The following is a 17,873-nucleotide window of genomic DNA, read 5'->3' on the forward strand; positions in this document are numbered from 1 at the left end:
TATTCATTGGATAGGTCGCTCGCGCAATTTTCGAGAAAACGATTTTTACATTTTAGCTCTTTAGTTGAAAACCGCTCGACGAAATCGTTTAAAATTCCAGCAGCAGATAGCTTTTTTATGGTGAATCACCAAATAAAATTTTGAAGCATTTGACTACACTGTTTTAGAAATATAAGGAATTAAAAAATTTTCAAAAAAAAAACAATGAAATCCTGATATCTTACGAACCATAGGTGTTTAAAAGCTGTGTAATGAACTTAGCCAAAACACATAAAATATCTACTTTTTCCCAAAATCTCAAGTGCAATAAGGCCTATTTGCGTCCGTAATCAAGGCACAAAAAAAAATCATTTTTTCCGTTTTTTTTTCAGTTTTCGATTTATTACTGAAAAAATAAGTAGTCAAATCACTTGAAATTTCAATAGCATATAGTTGACACGTGACCCATCGATATATATTTTTTTCGCGAGGTTATGACGTCTAGTTACAGAGATATGAATTTAAAAAAAAATCACCATATTCATTTTATCTGCCAAACAAAGCAGTCGATCCCGAGCACCAAACGAGGAAAAGTAGATAATTTTATTCTCTTTTAAATGCATTATAGCTAAATTGTTTGTAATAATAGGATGATTGAAAAAAAGCAAAATAGTGTTTTCCAAAAATCAAAAAATGTCCACAAAAAAAATATAGTTGAGAAAATAAAAAATAACTGTTTTCCCGAATTCAGAATCCAAAAATATGTATGCATGTCAAATTTTATTGATATTGACGGAGTAGTTCCAGAAATATTACGGTATACATACACACGCACATCTACACACACGCACACACACATCCATACGGACATTTTCTAAAAACACTTGATTTGAACTTCTAACACACCAAAAAGTATTTTCTAGAAGTTTTGAAGAAACTAAAAATTTTACTATTACAAAACTTCCTCTAGGAGGAAGCAAAATAAAGTCTACCACGCACCTATTTTTAGTATTCACTTCTATCGTCTGTCCCCGAGACAGCTAAATTTTTTTTATCTCATCTTATCACATCACAAACTATTAAAATGATAAAATATTATATTGGCATATTTTATACAAAAGAAGTTATTTTTACATATTTTATGCTTATAAAACCTGCTCCGCAATGAAAAATAATAGACAACATATATGAACCGAGAGCGAAACGAGCGTTATTTGCAAGTATATTTATGATGGATAAAATAAATACCTTCTTAGTCCTGAATTAAACTCTGTTTTTTCACCAGAAATTTCGATATTACTTTTGTTTTTGTTTACGTTGTATTCTAAAATAAAAGACGATTTTCTTTCATCTAAATCATTAATTTTTACAATGCATGATGCACGTTTATAGTTACAAGTAGCTGAATTTTCTTCATGGCACTGAATATATGCTTTAGATGGATAACTACTATTTCCACTTTCAAATTCAATTTCTTCTTCATTAATAGTATCATTTCTGTGACTCGTATATTCATGAAATACGTTTTCCGTATCATTCGATACAACACTAATATTATTTACGAATTCGAAAGTAGGTAAATGACTTTCTATATTAGAAAGTTCATTAGAATGAAACATGAGTAATCTTGAATCATGTATTGATATTGTAGTATCAGAATTAATTGCTTGAAATTGTAATGTATCTGAATTTGAATGGTATTTATAAATTATGTTATTAGATACAGTTGACATATTATAATGATTATTTAAAGACATTATTCTCATGACGTCTTTATTGGGGATGAAAGGTGTACTAAGGAATGCACCTTTTGACTTTTCTATGATGATAAAGTCTGTTGGCGCAAACTCATCAACTAATGATCCATTATTTGTTAACCCTTGACTGCACCTAAAACTCAAAAGAAATAATAAAATATTAGTTTTTTGTATAGAAGTTTGCAAATTTTATATATAATACTAAATAAAAATTTAATTTATAGTTATAATCATATGAAGAAATCAGAGTCTGAAAAACATTTTCACTCTTACAAACGAATACTAAAATTTGTAGAACTTGGATTTTGTCCAACCATTTCGAGGAAGCTTCTTTCGACACAAAACTAAGACATCTACATTCACTTATTGCTATACATCCATAATATATATTATACATCGTTTTATTTAGATATGTACTGCACACATAAAACACATAAAAATTAGTATACACCTGGAATCAAAGGCCCACAATGTTTGGATGAAATACGGGTTCCACAGAGTCTGGTCCTCTCTTCTTGATTTGATTTTTTTATTTTTTATTTGTAGGATTCAAAGCATATAAAGAAATGCGAAGCGCCCTGCTATTTTTATTCAGGTTGTTCAGTTGACATACCCACAATCTTTAGGTGAATTATTGGGTTAAGCGGTTTGGGTGGAGTAGGATTGAGGTTCTAGTACTGAGTTGCTTATGTGGCAGACTCACATGCTTAAACATATAACCCTACTAACCCTATTACCGCCATTGGCTTGTGTTGCAGTTGATTCTAGTATCGAGTTGCTTAATCCAAGTAATTATCGCGGGTGAGTCAAACAGGAAAACCCGCTTCGCACCAGGTTATTTTCATTTGGATTTTTCAATTGACTCATCTTAACGTGGATTATTGAGTTAGAAGAATGTTTAAATAACGCTAACTGGTTTCACTGTTAAAGTAGATGCTAAGACAGTATTCTTGGCAACAGAAAAATGTATGTATTCGCTTTGATTTTACAATATATTTGTAGATCAATACGCTTCACTTTTGCGTTATTGACTCTAGATCACAATTTTATAAGTATAACAGATATTTAAAATTATTTATTGTCATTTTTAATATAATTATTATAAGTTTTTCTATCTGATACGCTGTAGTTGCGTTATCAGATTGCACTCGACAAAGTTAGAAGTATTTTGAGATAATGAAATATTTCTAAATTTTATATCTACTCAAGGCATAAGTTGCTTTTGAGTAGAGACTAGGCACTGAAGTTGTGCTGGAGCTAGTGAGCTCAGATAGCCCGTACAAGTCTTTAAAAACGCAGCGGAGAGAGCGAATATCAAGCCACCGAAAAAACGATCACATTCATACTTGCACACGTACATTCATACCTATATACATAAATGATTCACATAAACATATTCTAATGCGCTCGCTACTCCTTCTCTAGTGCCTTATCGCGCCGCTCGTTATATACAGATGTACGCGCGTGTTGGGCGCTCTCTCCAGTCTATCGTTGCTTTTGCTGCCGCAGCTGGCTGGCTCGTGGCGCTGCTGAGGATAAGCTGCTGCTTTGAGCTCAGCTATGTTCTGGAGCATTCAAGTGAAGAGGGGGGGAGCGTGAGATACTTGCGTAGAATCTAAAATTTTATTTAATGAATTTAAGTTTTCAATATATTTTATAATTTAATGCGGAGCTTGTACGGGGTGTTACAAGTCTCTCAGACCTTGAACGTCAATAATGGAAACCATGATACTTTAGGAGTGACTACAGCAACCGAAGTAGCACTAGTGGACTGTATGCCCGCTCAAAGAGAACCGAGCATATAGTGTCACGGTTGCTCTCTCTCTCTCTCTCTCTCTCTCTCTCTCGCTCTCTCTCTCTCTCTCTCTCTCTCTCTCTCTCTCTCTCTCTCTCTCTCTCTCTCTCTCTCTTGGCGCTGGTGGTAAGCTAAGCACGCACTCTATTTCGCTCTGTGCAATTATACTAGTTATTAATATTCTCTTCACTCTCTCGAGTAACCTTTTAGACCGGAAGAGTCTTCCCAACGGCTCCTAAGCGCCAGCCAAAAAACTGCAATCTTTTTGCAATTTTTAAGAGCCGATAAGGATTTCCGCAAAAAGTTGTGCTACATAACCTCAATCATCCAGAGACGTGTTCTACTATCGTTGTGCTCCGCCAATCTCCGACTCAGTCATCCGCATCGTACCTGCAAGGCACAAGCTCAGTATTTTTAATCAGTACAGTGTTGTGAGCGGAGTGATATCGTGCAGTGCAGTGTTTATAGACTACGAGAGTAGCTATAGCTATAGCTATATCTCTATCTCTCTCTATTCGTCACAACGTTGACAGTCGTTGTCGTTGCTAAGCCGGAACTTTATTTTTCTGACACCAGAGGGCAGCACTCTCCGAGCCAGCCAACTGCAGTATAGTACAGCTCCACCGCCAGGTGGCCCCGACACGGCGTACGCAAACACGTACCTAAAAGAGCGTCCTGAAGGCTCTTATACTGAGACTACTCTAGCCACTGCACACCACGGCTCTCTTCACCTTATTTCCTGCACCACTTGTCGACTGAGCCGAATTACCTCCCGTGGATAACGTCGATTGCGTCACTTGTTTTAAACACTATGTTGAAACCTGAGGGAGATGACGAACAACTGTTGGTGCCTACATCGTGCAAGACTTGCACTGATGTCATTGCTATGCGTAATTAGCGCAAATGCGACAAATGTGGCTGGTACTACCATCCTAAGTGTACGCCTATTCAGGCAATTAAGGAAGGTGGCAAGACTATACAAGTCTGCAAGAACTGCTTGGTAGCTGCTAATAAAACTCCCCGCAGCACCTCTACCTCTTCTCCATCTTCACGAAGCAGCAGCCCTCTGCCACAACAACAAACACGCTACAGGAAACCGGTTTCTGCACCACCATCTGCACCACCATCGCGCTCTTCTAGTCCATCACGTAAAGAAGATACCGTGCTCAACAAAATACTGGACAAGCTAAATAAACTTGACAACATAGAGAAGCAGCAGAACGCAATGAAGAACCAGCTTTCTGAGAGCAAGAGTTTTCTAGAGAAGAGAATGACAGCCATTGAGAAGTCCTTGGAGCCGCTGAAGGAGATACCGGCGTTGATTAACCGTATAACGGTGGTGGAAGGGGATGTGGCTGCTTTGAGGGCTGAGCAGGAGGAGATTAAAGCTAAGCTTGAACAACTGCTGGCGAGTGGCGCTGGCTCTTCTTCGTCTCCATCGAATGCTCCGGCGCTGTACATTGAGACCATCCAGCAGCTCCGTGAAGCCAACACGAGTTGTGTCGTCCCAGGCAAAGCTCTCTGCAGAATTGGTCATAACCGGCCTGACCTTTCCGGAGACGACATCCTTAAGGCACCTTGTCTATGCAGCTCTTCAGCCCTTGGACGCTGAGCTAACGGAGAGAGACATTATCTCTGTGCGACCCCTGGGAAGGGTGAGAGTAGCCCGCAATGACACTGCGGACGCTTCTGATGCAAGCCCTGGAGCAGTCAGGTTGCCGCTCTCAGTCTCACTATTCAGGACGCTCATGCACTCGCTCATCTCTGCTAAAATCAAGATTCGGAAGCTAAACGCAGCTGTACTACGCAGCTGTCTAGCGAATTCATGCATAAGGCCCGCGTTGCACTACCGCTTCCGGATTCGTTCATCAACGTCAATGAATGGTTGCCGTCTGATGTCCTTCGGCTCCGCAAAACTGTAAGGGAAGCTGCAAGAGAGCACGGCTGCACCACATTTGTGAGGGATGGTCGAATATACATCAAGCTAAAGAAGGAGGATCGTGCTGTGAAGATTGCGTCGGATGAAGATCTGAAGAATTTTTTAGGCTCGATCACAGCCAACTGAAGTACACACCCCCCATTCCACGTAGATCACCATCATCTGAATCGTCCACCACATCTTCAATCACTCCTAAGGTAACTCTGCCTGAGGGTCTAAGAGTCTGCCATTTCAATGCGAACTCTCTTATAGGTCACATTGAGATGGTCAGGCTCTTCTTGTCCACTCGTCCCCTCTTTCACGTGATAGCTGTGACAGAAATCTAGCTTGACGAGAAGGTAACTTCTATCCCTTCACTGGAAAAATATACGCAGTACAGACGTGACAGAAACAGGAACGGGGGAGGTGTGGCCCTCTATATCCATCACTCACTGACTGCAAACGTATTATCATCCTCTGATGGAGCTTGGTCGGGCAAGCCAGGCAAACCGGAGTACCTTTTCTGTGAGGTCTCCGCGAAGGGAGTTTCACCCATCTTTGTGGGAGTCGTGTATCGTCCACCACATGCCCCTTTTATTCAGGATAATAACTTCATTGAATAGCTGACTACTTTTATGCACAACTATTCCACAAAGGTCATTATGGGTGATTTCAACGCTGACCAACTCTCCTCATCCGAAGATGCCAAGTTCATCAAGGCCTATATTGAGGAAAACTCCTTATTGTCGGTCCCTTATGGTGCCACGCACCATAAACAGGACTCCGACACTTGACTTGACCTCTGCTTAATTGATGAGCAGGATCGCCTGCTATCACACTGCAAGACTGATACTCCTTTCATCAACGGACATGACCTAATCACTGCCTCTCTCGACGCACAGATCCCACGCTACGTACCTAAAGCATACTCTTACAGAAACTACAAGGGAATCTGTGCCGAGAAGCTAAGGGACTTCCTTGGCACATGTGACTGGTCATCTCTCGCTACGTCATCACTCGACGAATGCATCACCCTTCTTAACGCTAACTTAACGAACGCCATAAATCATCTCGCCCCATTACAGGCCGGCAAGGCCGTGAAGAACATCACCAAGGGCGACAAGAAGAAGCAGAAGAAGAGGGGGAAGGAGAGCTACGCTATCTACATCTACAAAGTGTTGAAGCAGGTCCACCCTGACACCGGTGTGTCAAGCAAGGCGATGAGCATCATGAACAGCTTCGTCAACGACATTTTCGAGCGCATCGCCGCCGAAGCCTCTCGCCTGGCCCACTACAACAAGAGGTCGACCATCACCTCCCGGGAGATCCAGACCGCTGTCAGGCTCCTGCTTCCCGGCGAGCTCGCCAAGCACGCCGTTAGCGAGGGTACCAAAGCCGTCACCAAGTACACCAGCTCTAAGTAAATTGGAGTACTTAATTTCCTTTGACAATAAAACAACAACCGGCCTGAATTCTAAGCATTATACAAAAAAAAGTTAAATGGAAAAGTTATAGATCTTTGAAAAATACAACTTTTTCCCATTAACATGAAAATGCTTATAACTCGAGTTTACAGCTCAAAAACCATTTTTTACAGCTAAAAAACAATTATTTGCCATAAAACATTACGGATTTACGTTTTACATAAAAATATTAAATGTAAAAGTTGTAGACATGTTTAAAATACAACTTTTTTCTATTGACATCAAATCATGAAAATGCTTATAACTCGCGTTTACAGCCCAAAATCGATTTTTTACGGCTAACAAACAATTATTTGCCATAAAACATTACGGATTTACGTTTTACATAAAAATATTAAATGTAAAAGTTTTCAAAAACATTTTTAAAATACAACTTTTTACCGTGGCAAACATTTTTTTTTTAACACTTTTTGACATACGCAACCCTAAAAGCGATTTTTTGATACATAAATTCAATAATAACTTCGGTGCAACATGCCCCATCCAACCCAATTATTTTCAGCAATTTTCCTATATTATTAAAAGCTGAAAGTTATATTTTGGCCTTTATCTCATACATATATACAAAATTAAACCACTTTTTTAATTAAATTATAAAAAATGCGAATACAATCCGTGTAACTTGGCATCATATAACGACGTACGCTATATTAATTAAATCTTTTAAGCTGAATCAATACAATTCATTTTTTAAATTCAACTTTCAAAATTCAAGTGTATATACTGAACTAGAAAAACCTAAACTCAATAAAGAAAATTGCTTAGATTGAAGAAAAGCTCTAAGTAGTTTACTACATCCCTCTAAACTATGCTAAATACCTAAACAATCAATTTTCTAATATTCTAATTGAAATCATACAAACGAAATATCATACTTTTGTTTACTTCCTCTTGAAAACTGCGATACAAAAGTGTTGTATTATTTATCTGAAATTACAATAGAATAAAATTAAAATAAGATATATTTTAAGAATATCTACAAACAAAAATAAATAATTTATACAAATACAAATAAGTCACTAATTTTCCAGTAATTTTGATGATAGTGTTGATGACCACCAGAAAAATACCAATCAAAACTTTGACAACAATATTGAAAAAAAAAAAAGGATAATACTGTATAAGCACCGACAGGCATTAGGAACGCGAAGCGCGAGCGTCAGCGGTCGTGCCTTGTATCGCGAAGCGATGCAAGACGGCAAGCCAACGCGGCCGTACGGCCGCGCGTGACGCGCTAGTTCTCTGTGATCTTTTCTACTGCAAACTTTCTACACGGCTCCTAACCTACAAATCTGCTTGGCTTGGCTTGGCTTGTTTTCTCACTTGCACGGCGTCTCTTTCTCTCCGCAATTAACATCGTCGCGACATCTGCTGCATCGTGGGAGAACTTTCAAGGCGTCTTCACACTGTTCGAGGTCGGTACTTTCACGCTCTCTCCACTAACGCTCCATCTAGCCGTAAGAGTCACGACACCTACTATTTCACTCCGTCGATAACTTATCATCCTCCTACAAATATCTGCGTTACCGATTGCTAGTAAGTTATCGACGAAAAATGAGTGCAAACGGCGAGAAGAGCGTGGAAGTGCATTTTCAACCATGCAGCAGCTGTAAACAACCCATACAGCACAAAGACCCCAAAAAGTGTGAATTTTGTGGTCTGTACTACCACGTCAAGTGCCAAAACATTGTCAACATCAATACTATCGTGGCGAACGACAGGCAGATTATAGCCTATCCCTGATGTGCAGACAACAACAACGCCAAGGGTGCCAAAGTGAGAACTAAATCCATCTCTGCTACAACATCAGCAACGGGAGTAACTGCAACAACAGCAGCAGGCAACAATACTCCCAAACAACAGCAGCCGTGAATAAGAAGACGAGGTCAGCACCACCGTCAGCCAACACATCGAGAAATCCTTCACCAAACCGCTCGGCCGGAGTAACAACACCTACGCCGTCCGTTGAGGCCGCTTTGTGGGACATTCGCGGAGCTCTCGACGATATACGTAATGCTCAAACGGAGGCCCTCAAGACCCAGAACATCGTGTTGGAGAGGATTTCTATAATTGAGCAACGTCTGGGCCCGCTGGATAAGCGACTTAAGGCCCTTGATGAGCTGCCTGCACTCAAAACTCGCATACATAATGCTGAGTCCACCATCACCGAGCTGCAGGCACAAATCCAAGATCTGTCATCGAGGAGCCTGACAATGCAGCAGGACAACGGCAGCACTGTGCCCAACACTGCGGAGACTTGCAGCCAGGAGCAGACCTCGAACAGTGTGGACGTTGTCACGGGTTTGCACTATACCCGTGAAACCTCGCTACACCGCCTCGCTTTCTCAGTTGTGAACGCACTTGACCCCACGGTCCTCAGAACAGACGTAGCATCCGTCAGGACCATGGGGAGGCTTGATGCTACAAATAGCTCCGCCAGGGGTGACGGCAGACTGCCACCACTAGCCGTCACCCTATCTTCAAGTGCGCTTGCACGCTCGATCGTCGTCGCCAAAGCCCGGAAACGCAAGCTACACACTAGCGAATTGGACGCTACCTTGCTGGAGGAGGCTAAAGCTCTGAGTCCTGACCATCAAGGGCTCATAAACATCAATGAGCTGCTCCCCTCAGACGTCCATAAGCTGCGTACAAGGGCTAGGCTGGAGGCCAAGAGGTGGCAGGGCTGCCGAACTTCCGTCAGAGATGGGAGACTCTACATGCGCTGTAACGATGATAGCGAGCGTGCTACCATCATCACCACCGACACCGAGCTGGAGACTTTTTTAGCCCGGTTTCCGCCCGCTGCCAATATCGTTCAACACTGAGGCTGCAACACACACACACACACACACACACACACACACAAACACAAACACACATCATTTCACCACACCGACCATCAAGCTCATCTACCACGTCTTCATCCAGTTCTAAGGTATCTCTGTCCGAAGGTCTACAAGTCTGTCATCTTAATGCGAACTCGCTTACGGGTCTCATTGAGATGATCAGTCTTTTCTTATCCACTCGCTCTCCATTCCACGTAATAGCTGTTACTGAGACCTGATTGAGCGACAAGGTAACGTCCATCCCTTCACTGGACGACTACCTACTGTACAGACGAGACAGAAACAGAAACAGAGGAGGTGTGGCCCCCTACATACATGAATCACTGACAGTTAGCGTTATTTCATCATCTGACGGTGAATGGTCGGCAAGCCAGGCAAGCCTGAATATCTATTCTGTGACGTATTGGCAAAGGGAGTCTCTCCTATCTTCGTGGGGCTTGTGTATCGTCCACCTCATGCTCCATTCATCCAAGGCTCTAACTTCATAGACCAGCTAACAACCCACATGCACAACTATTCCACGAAGGTCATAATGGGAGACTTCAACTCTGACCAACTATTCCACGAAGGTCATAATGGGAGACTTCAACTCTGACCAACTTTCTTCATCTAAAGATGCCAAGTTCATCAAGGCCTTCATTGGTGAGAACTCCCTTTCATCTGTTCCCTATGGTGCCACGCGCCACAAACAAGGTTCTGATACCTGGCTTGACTTGTGTCTAATCGACGAGCAGGATCGCCTGCTGTCATATTGGAATACAAACTCACCTTTCATCAACGGACATGACCTTATCACGGCCACTCTCGACGTACAGATTCCACGATACGTACTTAACACATACTCTTACAGAAACTTTAAAGGAATCAGCGTCGAGAAGCTAAGGGACTTTCTTAGCGGATGTAACTGGTCATCCCTCACTGCTTCATCAATCGACGAATGCATATCTACACTTAACGCTAACCTCACTAACGCCATCAATCATCTCGCCCCATTACGGACTGCTACACCAAGAAGACAGCGTCACGCGTGGTTCACCACGACTCTTCGTGACCTTGTATCTGAGAGAGATAGACTTTATAGGCATTTCAGAGACTCCAGGCTCGATTCGGATCTCCGCATATATAGACTAGCTAGAGACAATGCTCACAAACAAGTCGAGGAAGCCAGGCTGAATTATTACTATTCACGCCTGTCGACCTTGACTGATGTTGCCGAGATCTAGAGAGAGCTGGAGAAACTTGGAATTTCTGTCACCAAGGCCCCTTCACCATCTCGCTTTAGCACAGATGAACTCAACAAGCATTTCAGCTCGATCTCCAATGATCGGTTAGCTCCTGCTGTTGAGAATTATCTTCTCACCCTGGAAAGTCTTGACCTCCCGGAACATTTCGAGTTCAGCACCATAACGGAATCAGATGTGTTGGCTGCAGTATCGCACTTCGACACTCAGGCCAGGGGAAGCGACGGAATCCCTCAGGTTGTCATCTCAAAAGCATTGCCAGTTCTCGCTCCCCTACTAAGTCATATTTTCAACCTGTTCCTGAGCGAACCCTGTTTCCCATCTGCCTCGAAGTTGTCGCTTGTGCGTGCACTCAACAAAGTCAGTTCACCAACAGCCCTGACTGACTACCGTCCGATTTTACTTCTCTGCTTTCTCTCCAAGGCCCTGGAGTGGCTGGTACACAGGCAAGTCTCACAATACCTTGAATCAAGGCTCTTACTAGACAACTTTCAAACAGGCTTCCGCACTGGCCACAGTACTCAGTCTGGCCTAATTAAGCTGACTGATGATGTCAGGGTCGGGATAAACAAAAAGAGAGTGACACTTCTCCTCCTCTTTGACTTTAGCAAGGTGTTTGACACTGTATGTCACGTCCGACTCCTGAGAAAGCTATCCACCTTCGGCTTCTCTAAGCAGGTCATCCGCTGGTTTGCCTCCTATCTCACTAGGAGAGAGCAGGCCGTCGTTGGTGACAATAGCGAGCGTTCCTCTCCGCGGCGTCTTAACATCGGCGTCCCGCAGGGCTCCGTATTAGGTCCCTTGCTGTTCGCATTGTACATCAACGACATCGGTTTCTGCCTTGATTCCGATGTTTCCCATCTTATCTATGCGGATGACTTGCAAATTTACAGTCAATGCCACCTCGAGGAGCTCGATTCTTTATCAAACAAGATGAGTGCTAATGCTGAGAGGATAATGGGCTGGGCTGCGCAAAACAGGCTTAAACTCAATGTTAATAAAACCAAAGCAATTGTCCTGGGCTCCCCTTACTACATAAATTTACTTCCCTTAACAGCTAACACTTTCATTAATATCGGGGGTGTCCAGATCAGCTTTGAATCCTCTGTGGGTAATCTGGGATTGGTGCTTGACTCTAAACTCACGTGGAAAGAGAATGTTACACAAGTGTGTAAGCGTGCTCACTCGCTAATGTATAGGCTCTACTTTTTCAGAAAGAGTACCAATCTCAGGTTGTGCAAGCATCTTGTGCAAGCACTCCTATTTCCGATCATTGACTACTGTTCTCTTGTATACTGTGACCTGACGCAGGAACTCGACTTAAAACTACAGAGGCTCGTGAACACAGGAATTCGGTACATCTATGGTGTAAGGAGAGATGAGCGCATCTCCCCGTACAGGCGGGAGCTGCAGTGGCTAACCACTGCCGGACGCAGGAAGTACTTCACAGCTTGTTTCCTACGTAAAATGTTTAACTTGGTCGTACCATCATACGTACTGGCCTTTTTTCACTTCCGCGTCACACTCCGGCCTTTGAGGGGCGAGGCGACACATCTGGAAATTCCTGCTTTCGCCACAGAGACGCTGAGGAATTCGTTCCATATCAACGCTTCATACTTATGGAATAACCTGCCATCACACATCAGAAACACTTTATCCACCGTCACTTTCAGAAAACTTGCTAAGGAACACTTTTTTCAACTCGAAAACACATAACCCGTACACACTTCACGCATACGCACACATCTACTTTCTCGCTCATTCCACCTTCACTATCGCCATACTCTCACACTATACATACTCTAAACATACCTCAATCTACTGTTATTTCATTTCTTACTTTGTAATGCTTTAAACTTAAAATCGTACAATATAATAATAAAACTAATCTAATCGAATCTAATCTCTCTCTCTCTCTCTCTCTCTCTCTCTCTCTCTCTCTCTCTCTCTCTCTCTCTCTCTCTCTCTCTCTCTCTCTCTCTCTCTCTCTCTCTCTCTAAACTCCCTCCACCTCGGCCTTGAACATTGAAATCCGTTATGATTTGTCGACACGAACCTATTTTCAAGAGGTTGTCATATTCGGCATAAATTATACAATTAATTGTTGTTGATAGTTCGTGTTAAAATTTAACTCCCACAAGAATACTGATAAAATTCCAATGGAATGATAAGTGTACAGATACACCAGGTGTTAGATCAAAAGCAAAAAAGCAATAACCCTCATTGTTTTAGTGATTGTAGAAAAAAAGTTAGACAGCGTACATTGATCATCCCGAGGAAAGATGTAGGAGAAGGTGTAGGAAAAAATTACAATATTTTTTCTTGAAAATATCAGGAAACTGTTAAAGTATCGTTTATTTCATACGATAAATAGATATTATTTGCAAAATAAATATAACGATGTGGTCATAGCTTACAATTACGGAGTTTTCGTCGATACATGCACTGAGAGACTTTCGGTGCAGCTGCTACTCCTTAAGGTTCGTGGTGCCCCGAATCGTGGTAGTAGGCGCTACTCTTGCAATTGGAGTAACAGCTACTCCGATTCAGGGTAGCTCACGCGCCGACGAGTGTAGCAGCGGCTTCATCTAGTCGCAGCCCTATTTAGCAGACGACATAACCTCAAAACGCTCTCATGAGCTATAAACTAATATTTCTTACAATAATCTCTTTTGTTTTCCTAGAAATGGTTAAAATGTTAATGCTTTAGCTTTTTGACGTTCTTTACGCAACAATTTCCAACAATTCTATCATCAATATATTCGATACACCCAAATTTATGCTTTGTACGACATGCAGCTGTGCCGAGTTTTTTGCGCCGAATCAGAGTAGCCACTACTCCGATTTGCGGCGCTTCGGTTGCTCCTGTTACGGTATAGCCGCTACGCCGAAAGTTTTTCAGTGTGAGTTTCTAAATGAACCATATTCCAACGCCAAGAAGGCGGGTGATGAGAAAAAGGTGTTTCTCTCTCCGCTGCTTTGTTTCGTATCCGCGTAAGCTCGAAATTTACAGGTTTTATATACACGCGCTGTGTGTGAAATAGAGTAGAACGGTTTGTTAACATCTTTTTATGTTGATCTCAGAATTATGTCTCATTGTTATTCTGCTTTTTTGAATATATGTGGAATATCTCAGAAAATTAAACGTGTATTGAGATTAGGTTCCCTGTCTTTTATATCGGATTTATTGAAGGGCCACACTACCTTGAAATTAAAATCAAAATTTTTCATTAAAAATTTATAAATACTTATATAAATAAACCAAATTTTTTAAAATATTCTTAGACATAATTACCTTTATTTTAGACCTTCTATATACCTCTATAATACCTATGTATAGTAGGGAGTCCATAACCACACTGACCGTAAGATTCCAAAGGAACGAATAGCCTAAATGAGCTCAAACTCCAGGATATTGTTTAAAAGTACATTAGTTATGGTATGAATGAGGGGATTTGGTTTAAATTTCATAGAAAAAGTTTTATAAGCATATTACTGGTTTTTTTTATCAATTTTTGATTAATTTTAACATAATTATCATGTAACTTTTTTTTTCGGAATCATAGTCCGAGTCACTCGGGACATCCAAGTAGATACAAAAAGTCCGTTACAAAAAAAAAGGAAATTAACCGCAAACTCCTTTGTATCGCGTGATCTAAATTTATGCCCGAGTAGACGTGAAAATTAAGAATCAGCGCACAAGTACGAAATCCCGCAAATGTATTCAGGAGAGAATATTTTATACGTATAGAGAACAAATTTTTCTCACACTTTTTTGCATTCTGCGCAGTTACGCAATAAAAGTTTGCGACGAATTTTTTCGTCAATGGGACACAACACATTTGAACTTCAAAAAAATCGATTTTTTATTGCTGATTTTGACAGGAAATTTTCCATAGAACACGCTTCTAAAACCCGTTTATAAAAAAAAACGCAGTTATAAGCAAAATACTAAAACAAAATTTTTACCATTTTTTTTTTGTAAAATTGCGCATTTTTTTATTTGATATCGAATACGACTTATAATTTTAATTTTAAGTTTTATAAATTCAATCTAAAAGAAATTTTCATTGTAAATGTGAAAAATACTTTACGTTTACCATAGTATATACGTATATAATACTCGGCGTATGTATTTTAGTAAATAAATTGGAGCGTATTCATTAGCTATTCTAGCGTTTTTTCAAAATAAATTTCTGGTTCGCTTCTGATATAAGGTTCTGATTGAAACGTAGGGGCATTTATTTAAATTCAAATATAGCGCGCCCGCGCGCCACCTGTAGAAAGGATAAAATCAATGTGTCGTAGAAGGACAAAACGACAGCAAATATTTCAAAACATAGCTGATATAGTCCTGGGATGCGTTTTACAATGAGTAAACACAGCTGATGTCTAAAGACATAAAACAAGCTGATATTTTTTAAAAGCGTTTTTAAAATAATCTAAATAGTGTTTGTAGTGTTTTCGGGGTTATAGCTTATAGCTTATAACCCTTAAAAGAAGAAAAAAATGAAGTGTTTCTTTAAAAGCAGAGCAGTACAGTTTTTTAAAAATGTGTAAAGTTAAGTGATTTTAAAAATTTGTGTGATCATCAAGATGCCAAGGCCAGGTTTGCGAGTACCCATCCACACAAAAAGTACTCTCGAGGAAGAGGCAAGAAGAGGCCAAAAAGATTTTTAGCAGTAGCAAGCGAGGTTGAACCTGCCAACAAGTCAAGACCTTCAAGTTCATCAAGAAAAATACAAACTCCAGCAGCGGAAGGAACCTTTGAGGTCAAGAATAGATTGATTAATGTGAACATTCTATTTCCTGCACTCGAGGAACTTTTGAGATCAAGATTGAAATAGTGTGCATTGAGTGTAGTCAACTGGCAGCTATCAACCCATGCTTGGGAAAACGTGGAAAACGTGGGAAAAAGTGGCTAAGAACACCATGAAGGCTGCAGTGATAGAAGAAAAAGCCGCTACAGAGACTGGAGCACCCGGATTAAACATTTCTCGAGATAATTTGGCTGAAGTATTCTTGTCTGTAACATTTGGAGGTTAGACTGGTAATTTTCTACAGTTTCAACTTGAAGATTTAACACAGTGGCCAAAAAAGTAGATAAGTATAAAGTGTTGTCATTAGCAAAAATAAAATAACCTTTTTTTACTTTTCTATGAAAATTTATAAAATGCTTCTTTTTGTTTGCAGGTGAGAATAGCCGTACAGAGCCCAAAGGTATAAGTGAATATACTACATAATTGCGGAGAGTCAAGGTCTATCTGTGTGGAACATAGAAAACTTAACCCCGAAGAATTTGGTAAGAACTAATTTAAGTTATACTTTCAACAATAATCATAAACTTTAATGTTGATTTTCTCTGGTTTTTACTGATTTCAGCTTACTGTCCGTAGGATTCCAAGTGAACGAATGGTTCTTTTGGGCTCAAATTTAAGAAGGATACTTTGTAAACCTGTAGTTTTGGTATTAATGCAGGGATTTTAATTTGAATGTTTAGAACATTTTTTATTCACAAAAAGATGGCATAATAAGCAAAAAATTCCGTTTTTTCATCAACAATCAGGAGACTCCGATTCAGATGGAGACAAGTCATCAACCGACAGTCAGAATAGGACCATCAGTAACATTGAAGTGCTAGTCAGTGCAGAAGAACCGTCAACCATGGAAATAAACACCGACGATGACTCTGTAAAGAAAAGTTCCATAAGTACCACTTTAAGTAAAAAAGAAGTGGAAGAAGCAAGTGAGAAGTTTGAGGAACCTCGAAAGAGATAATGCCAGAGCAGAACGAAGTGGATTCAGAGCACGAGTCAATTAACGATTTACCGTTGTGTCTCTTAGAAGGAGAAGAAATCACTGAACAGATGCGTATTAGAATGCACAAACTCAACCCGCATTATGGTACTGAACAAATGGACCAAGTCCTAGGAGAAAAGGTGAAAGAATTAATAGATCACACATAAGCAAAACTTTAAAAGAGAATGGATAATGATCGTGACTCTCTCTCAGATCATGAATCAGATTTGAGCAGCGACGTCATAATTATACAAGGAGAAGGCAAAATGTCTGACACATCCAAAATAAAACATTCTCAACCTAGAGCAAATAGTACCAAACGCACAAAGAACACAGGAAAAGAATAAAGGAGTAGATATTCGAAACCGCCCGAAACAATAATGTCTTTTCCTTGGCCCATAACAGAGGAATTAACACCTGTTAATGAGAGAAATGGAACCACAACAACAAGTCTAAAGACCAATCATGGATCAACAGTAGAAAAGAGTGTAAATTGTGTACCAATAAAAGATAATGTGAAAACAGTGAGAGAATGTCTAACTAACAAAAAGGACAATATAGTGCATTTCATATCGAAAGACTGCGAATGCAACAGCTCAATATCAAAATTACTAAAAGAAGTAGGAGCGATAGAACCGTTCAATCTGAAAAACAAGAAGCCAACAATTGGTCAAATACAGGTCACACCTTACAAGAAGTATAATGTGTTTTCTGTGGTATTAAAGGAAAAATACTTCAACACCATAAGAATTGAAGATTTACCTAGAACCTGGTTTAATCAGCGAAATGCTCATGCGGGTTTTCGCTAATTCAACAATCAAAATAACTATCTGCTATAGAAAGATCCAGCTACCCAGTGAGAGCCAACGGAAGCAGATTATAGCAAACCTACATGACAGCCTAACACGTGGACATAAAGATATAAATCGAACGTACCAGAAAATAAGAGAAAGATATTATTCGCCCGAAATGAGAAATGACATTTTGAACTACATCAGAAGGTGCAAAAGTTTCCAAGAAAAGAAAATAGAACGATTCAAAACAAGGGAACCAA

The 17,873-nt window shown here is 40.4% G+C and overlaps 2 protein-coding genes across 2 annotated transcripts in view; one reads left to right on the plus strand and one right to left on the minus strand.

Annotated features, from left to right (window-relative positions):
• LOC100115493 overlaps positions 1 to 17,873 on the minus strand; it is a 245,950-nt gene that overhangs the window by 106,801 nt on the left and 121,276 nt on the right. Inside the window, exon 6 of the mRNA XM_032602169.1 lies at positions 1,228 to 1,869. Within this exon, the coding sequence (XP_032458060.1) occupies positions 1,228 to 1,869 (642 nt within the window). The remainder of the gene's footprint in view (positions 1 to 1,227; positions 1,870 to 17,873) is intronic.
• Positions 6,112 to 6,874, plus strand: LOC116417933 (histone H2B.1/H2B.2-like). Its single transcript, XM_031933113.1, has 2 exons — positions 6,112 to 6,198; positions 6,271 to 6,874. Exons 1-2 carry the CDS (start codon positions 6,112 to 6,114, stop codon positions 6,871 to 6,873), a joined length of 690 nt encoding a protein of 229 aa, XP_031788973.1. The 3' UTR covers position 6,874.

The sequence above is a fragment of the Nasonia vitripennis genome (genome assembly GCF_009193385.2).
Source record: "Nasonia vitripennis strain AsymCx chromosome 5 unlocalized genomic scaffold, Nvit_psr_1.1 chr5_random0006, whole genome shotgun sequence".
Classification (NCBI taxonomy): Eukaryota; Metazoa; Arthropoda; class Insecta; order Hymenoptera; family Pteromalidae; genus Nasonia; species Nasonia vitripennis.

Excerpts from the sequence above, each read along its gene's own strand:
- LOC116417933 (XM_031933113.1), top strand. The coding sequence starts at position 6,112 with ATGGGTGATTTCAACGCTGACCAACTCTCCTCATCCGAAGATGCCAAG. Across the intron at positions 6,199-6,270 it reads AGGAAAACTCCTTATTGTCG|GATCGCCTGCTATCACACTG; the intron begins GTCCCTTATGGT and ends ATTGATGAGCAG.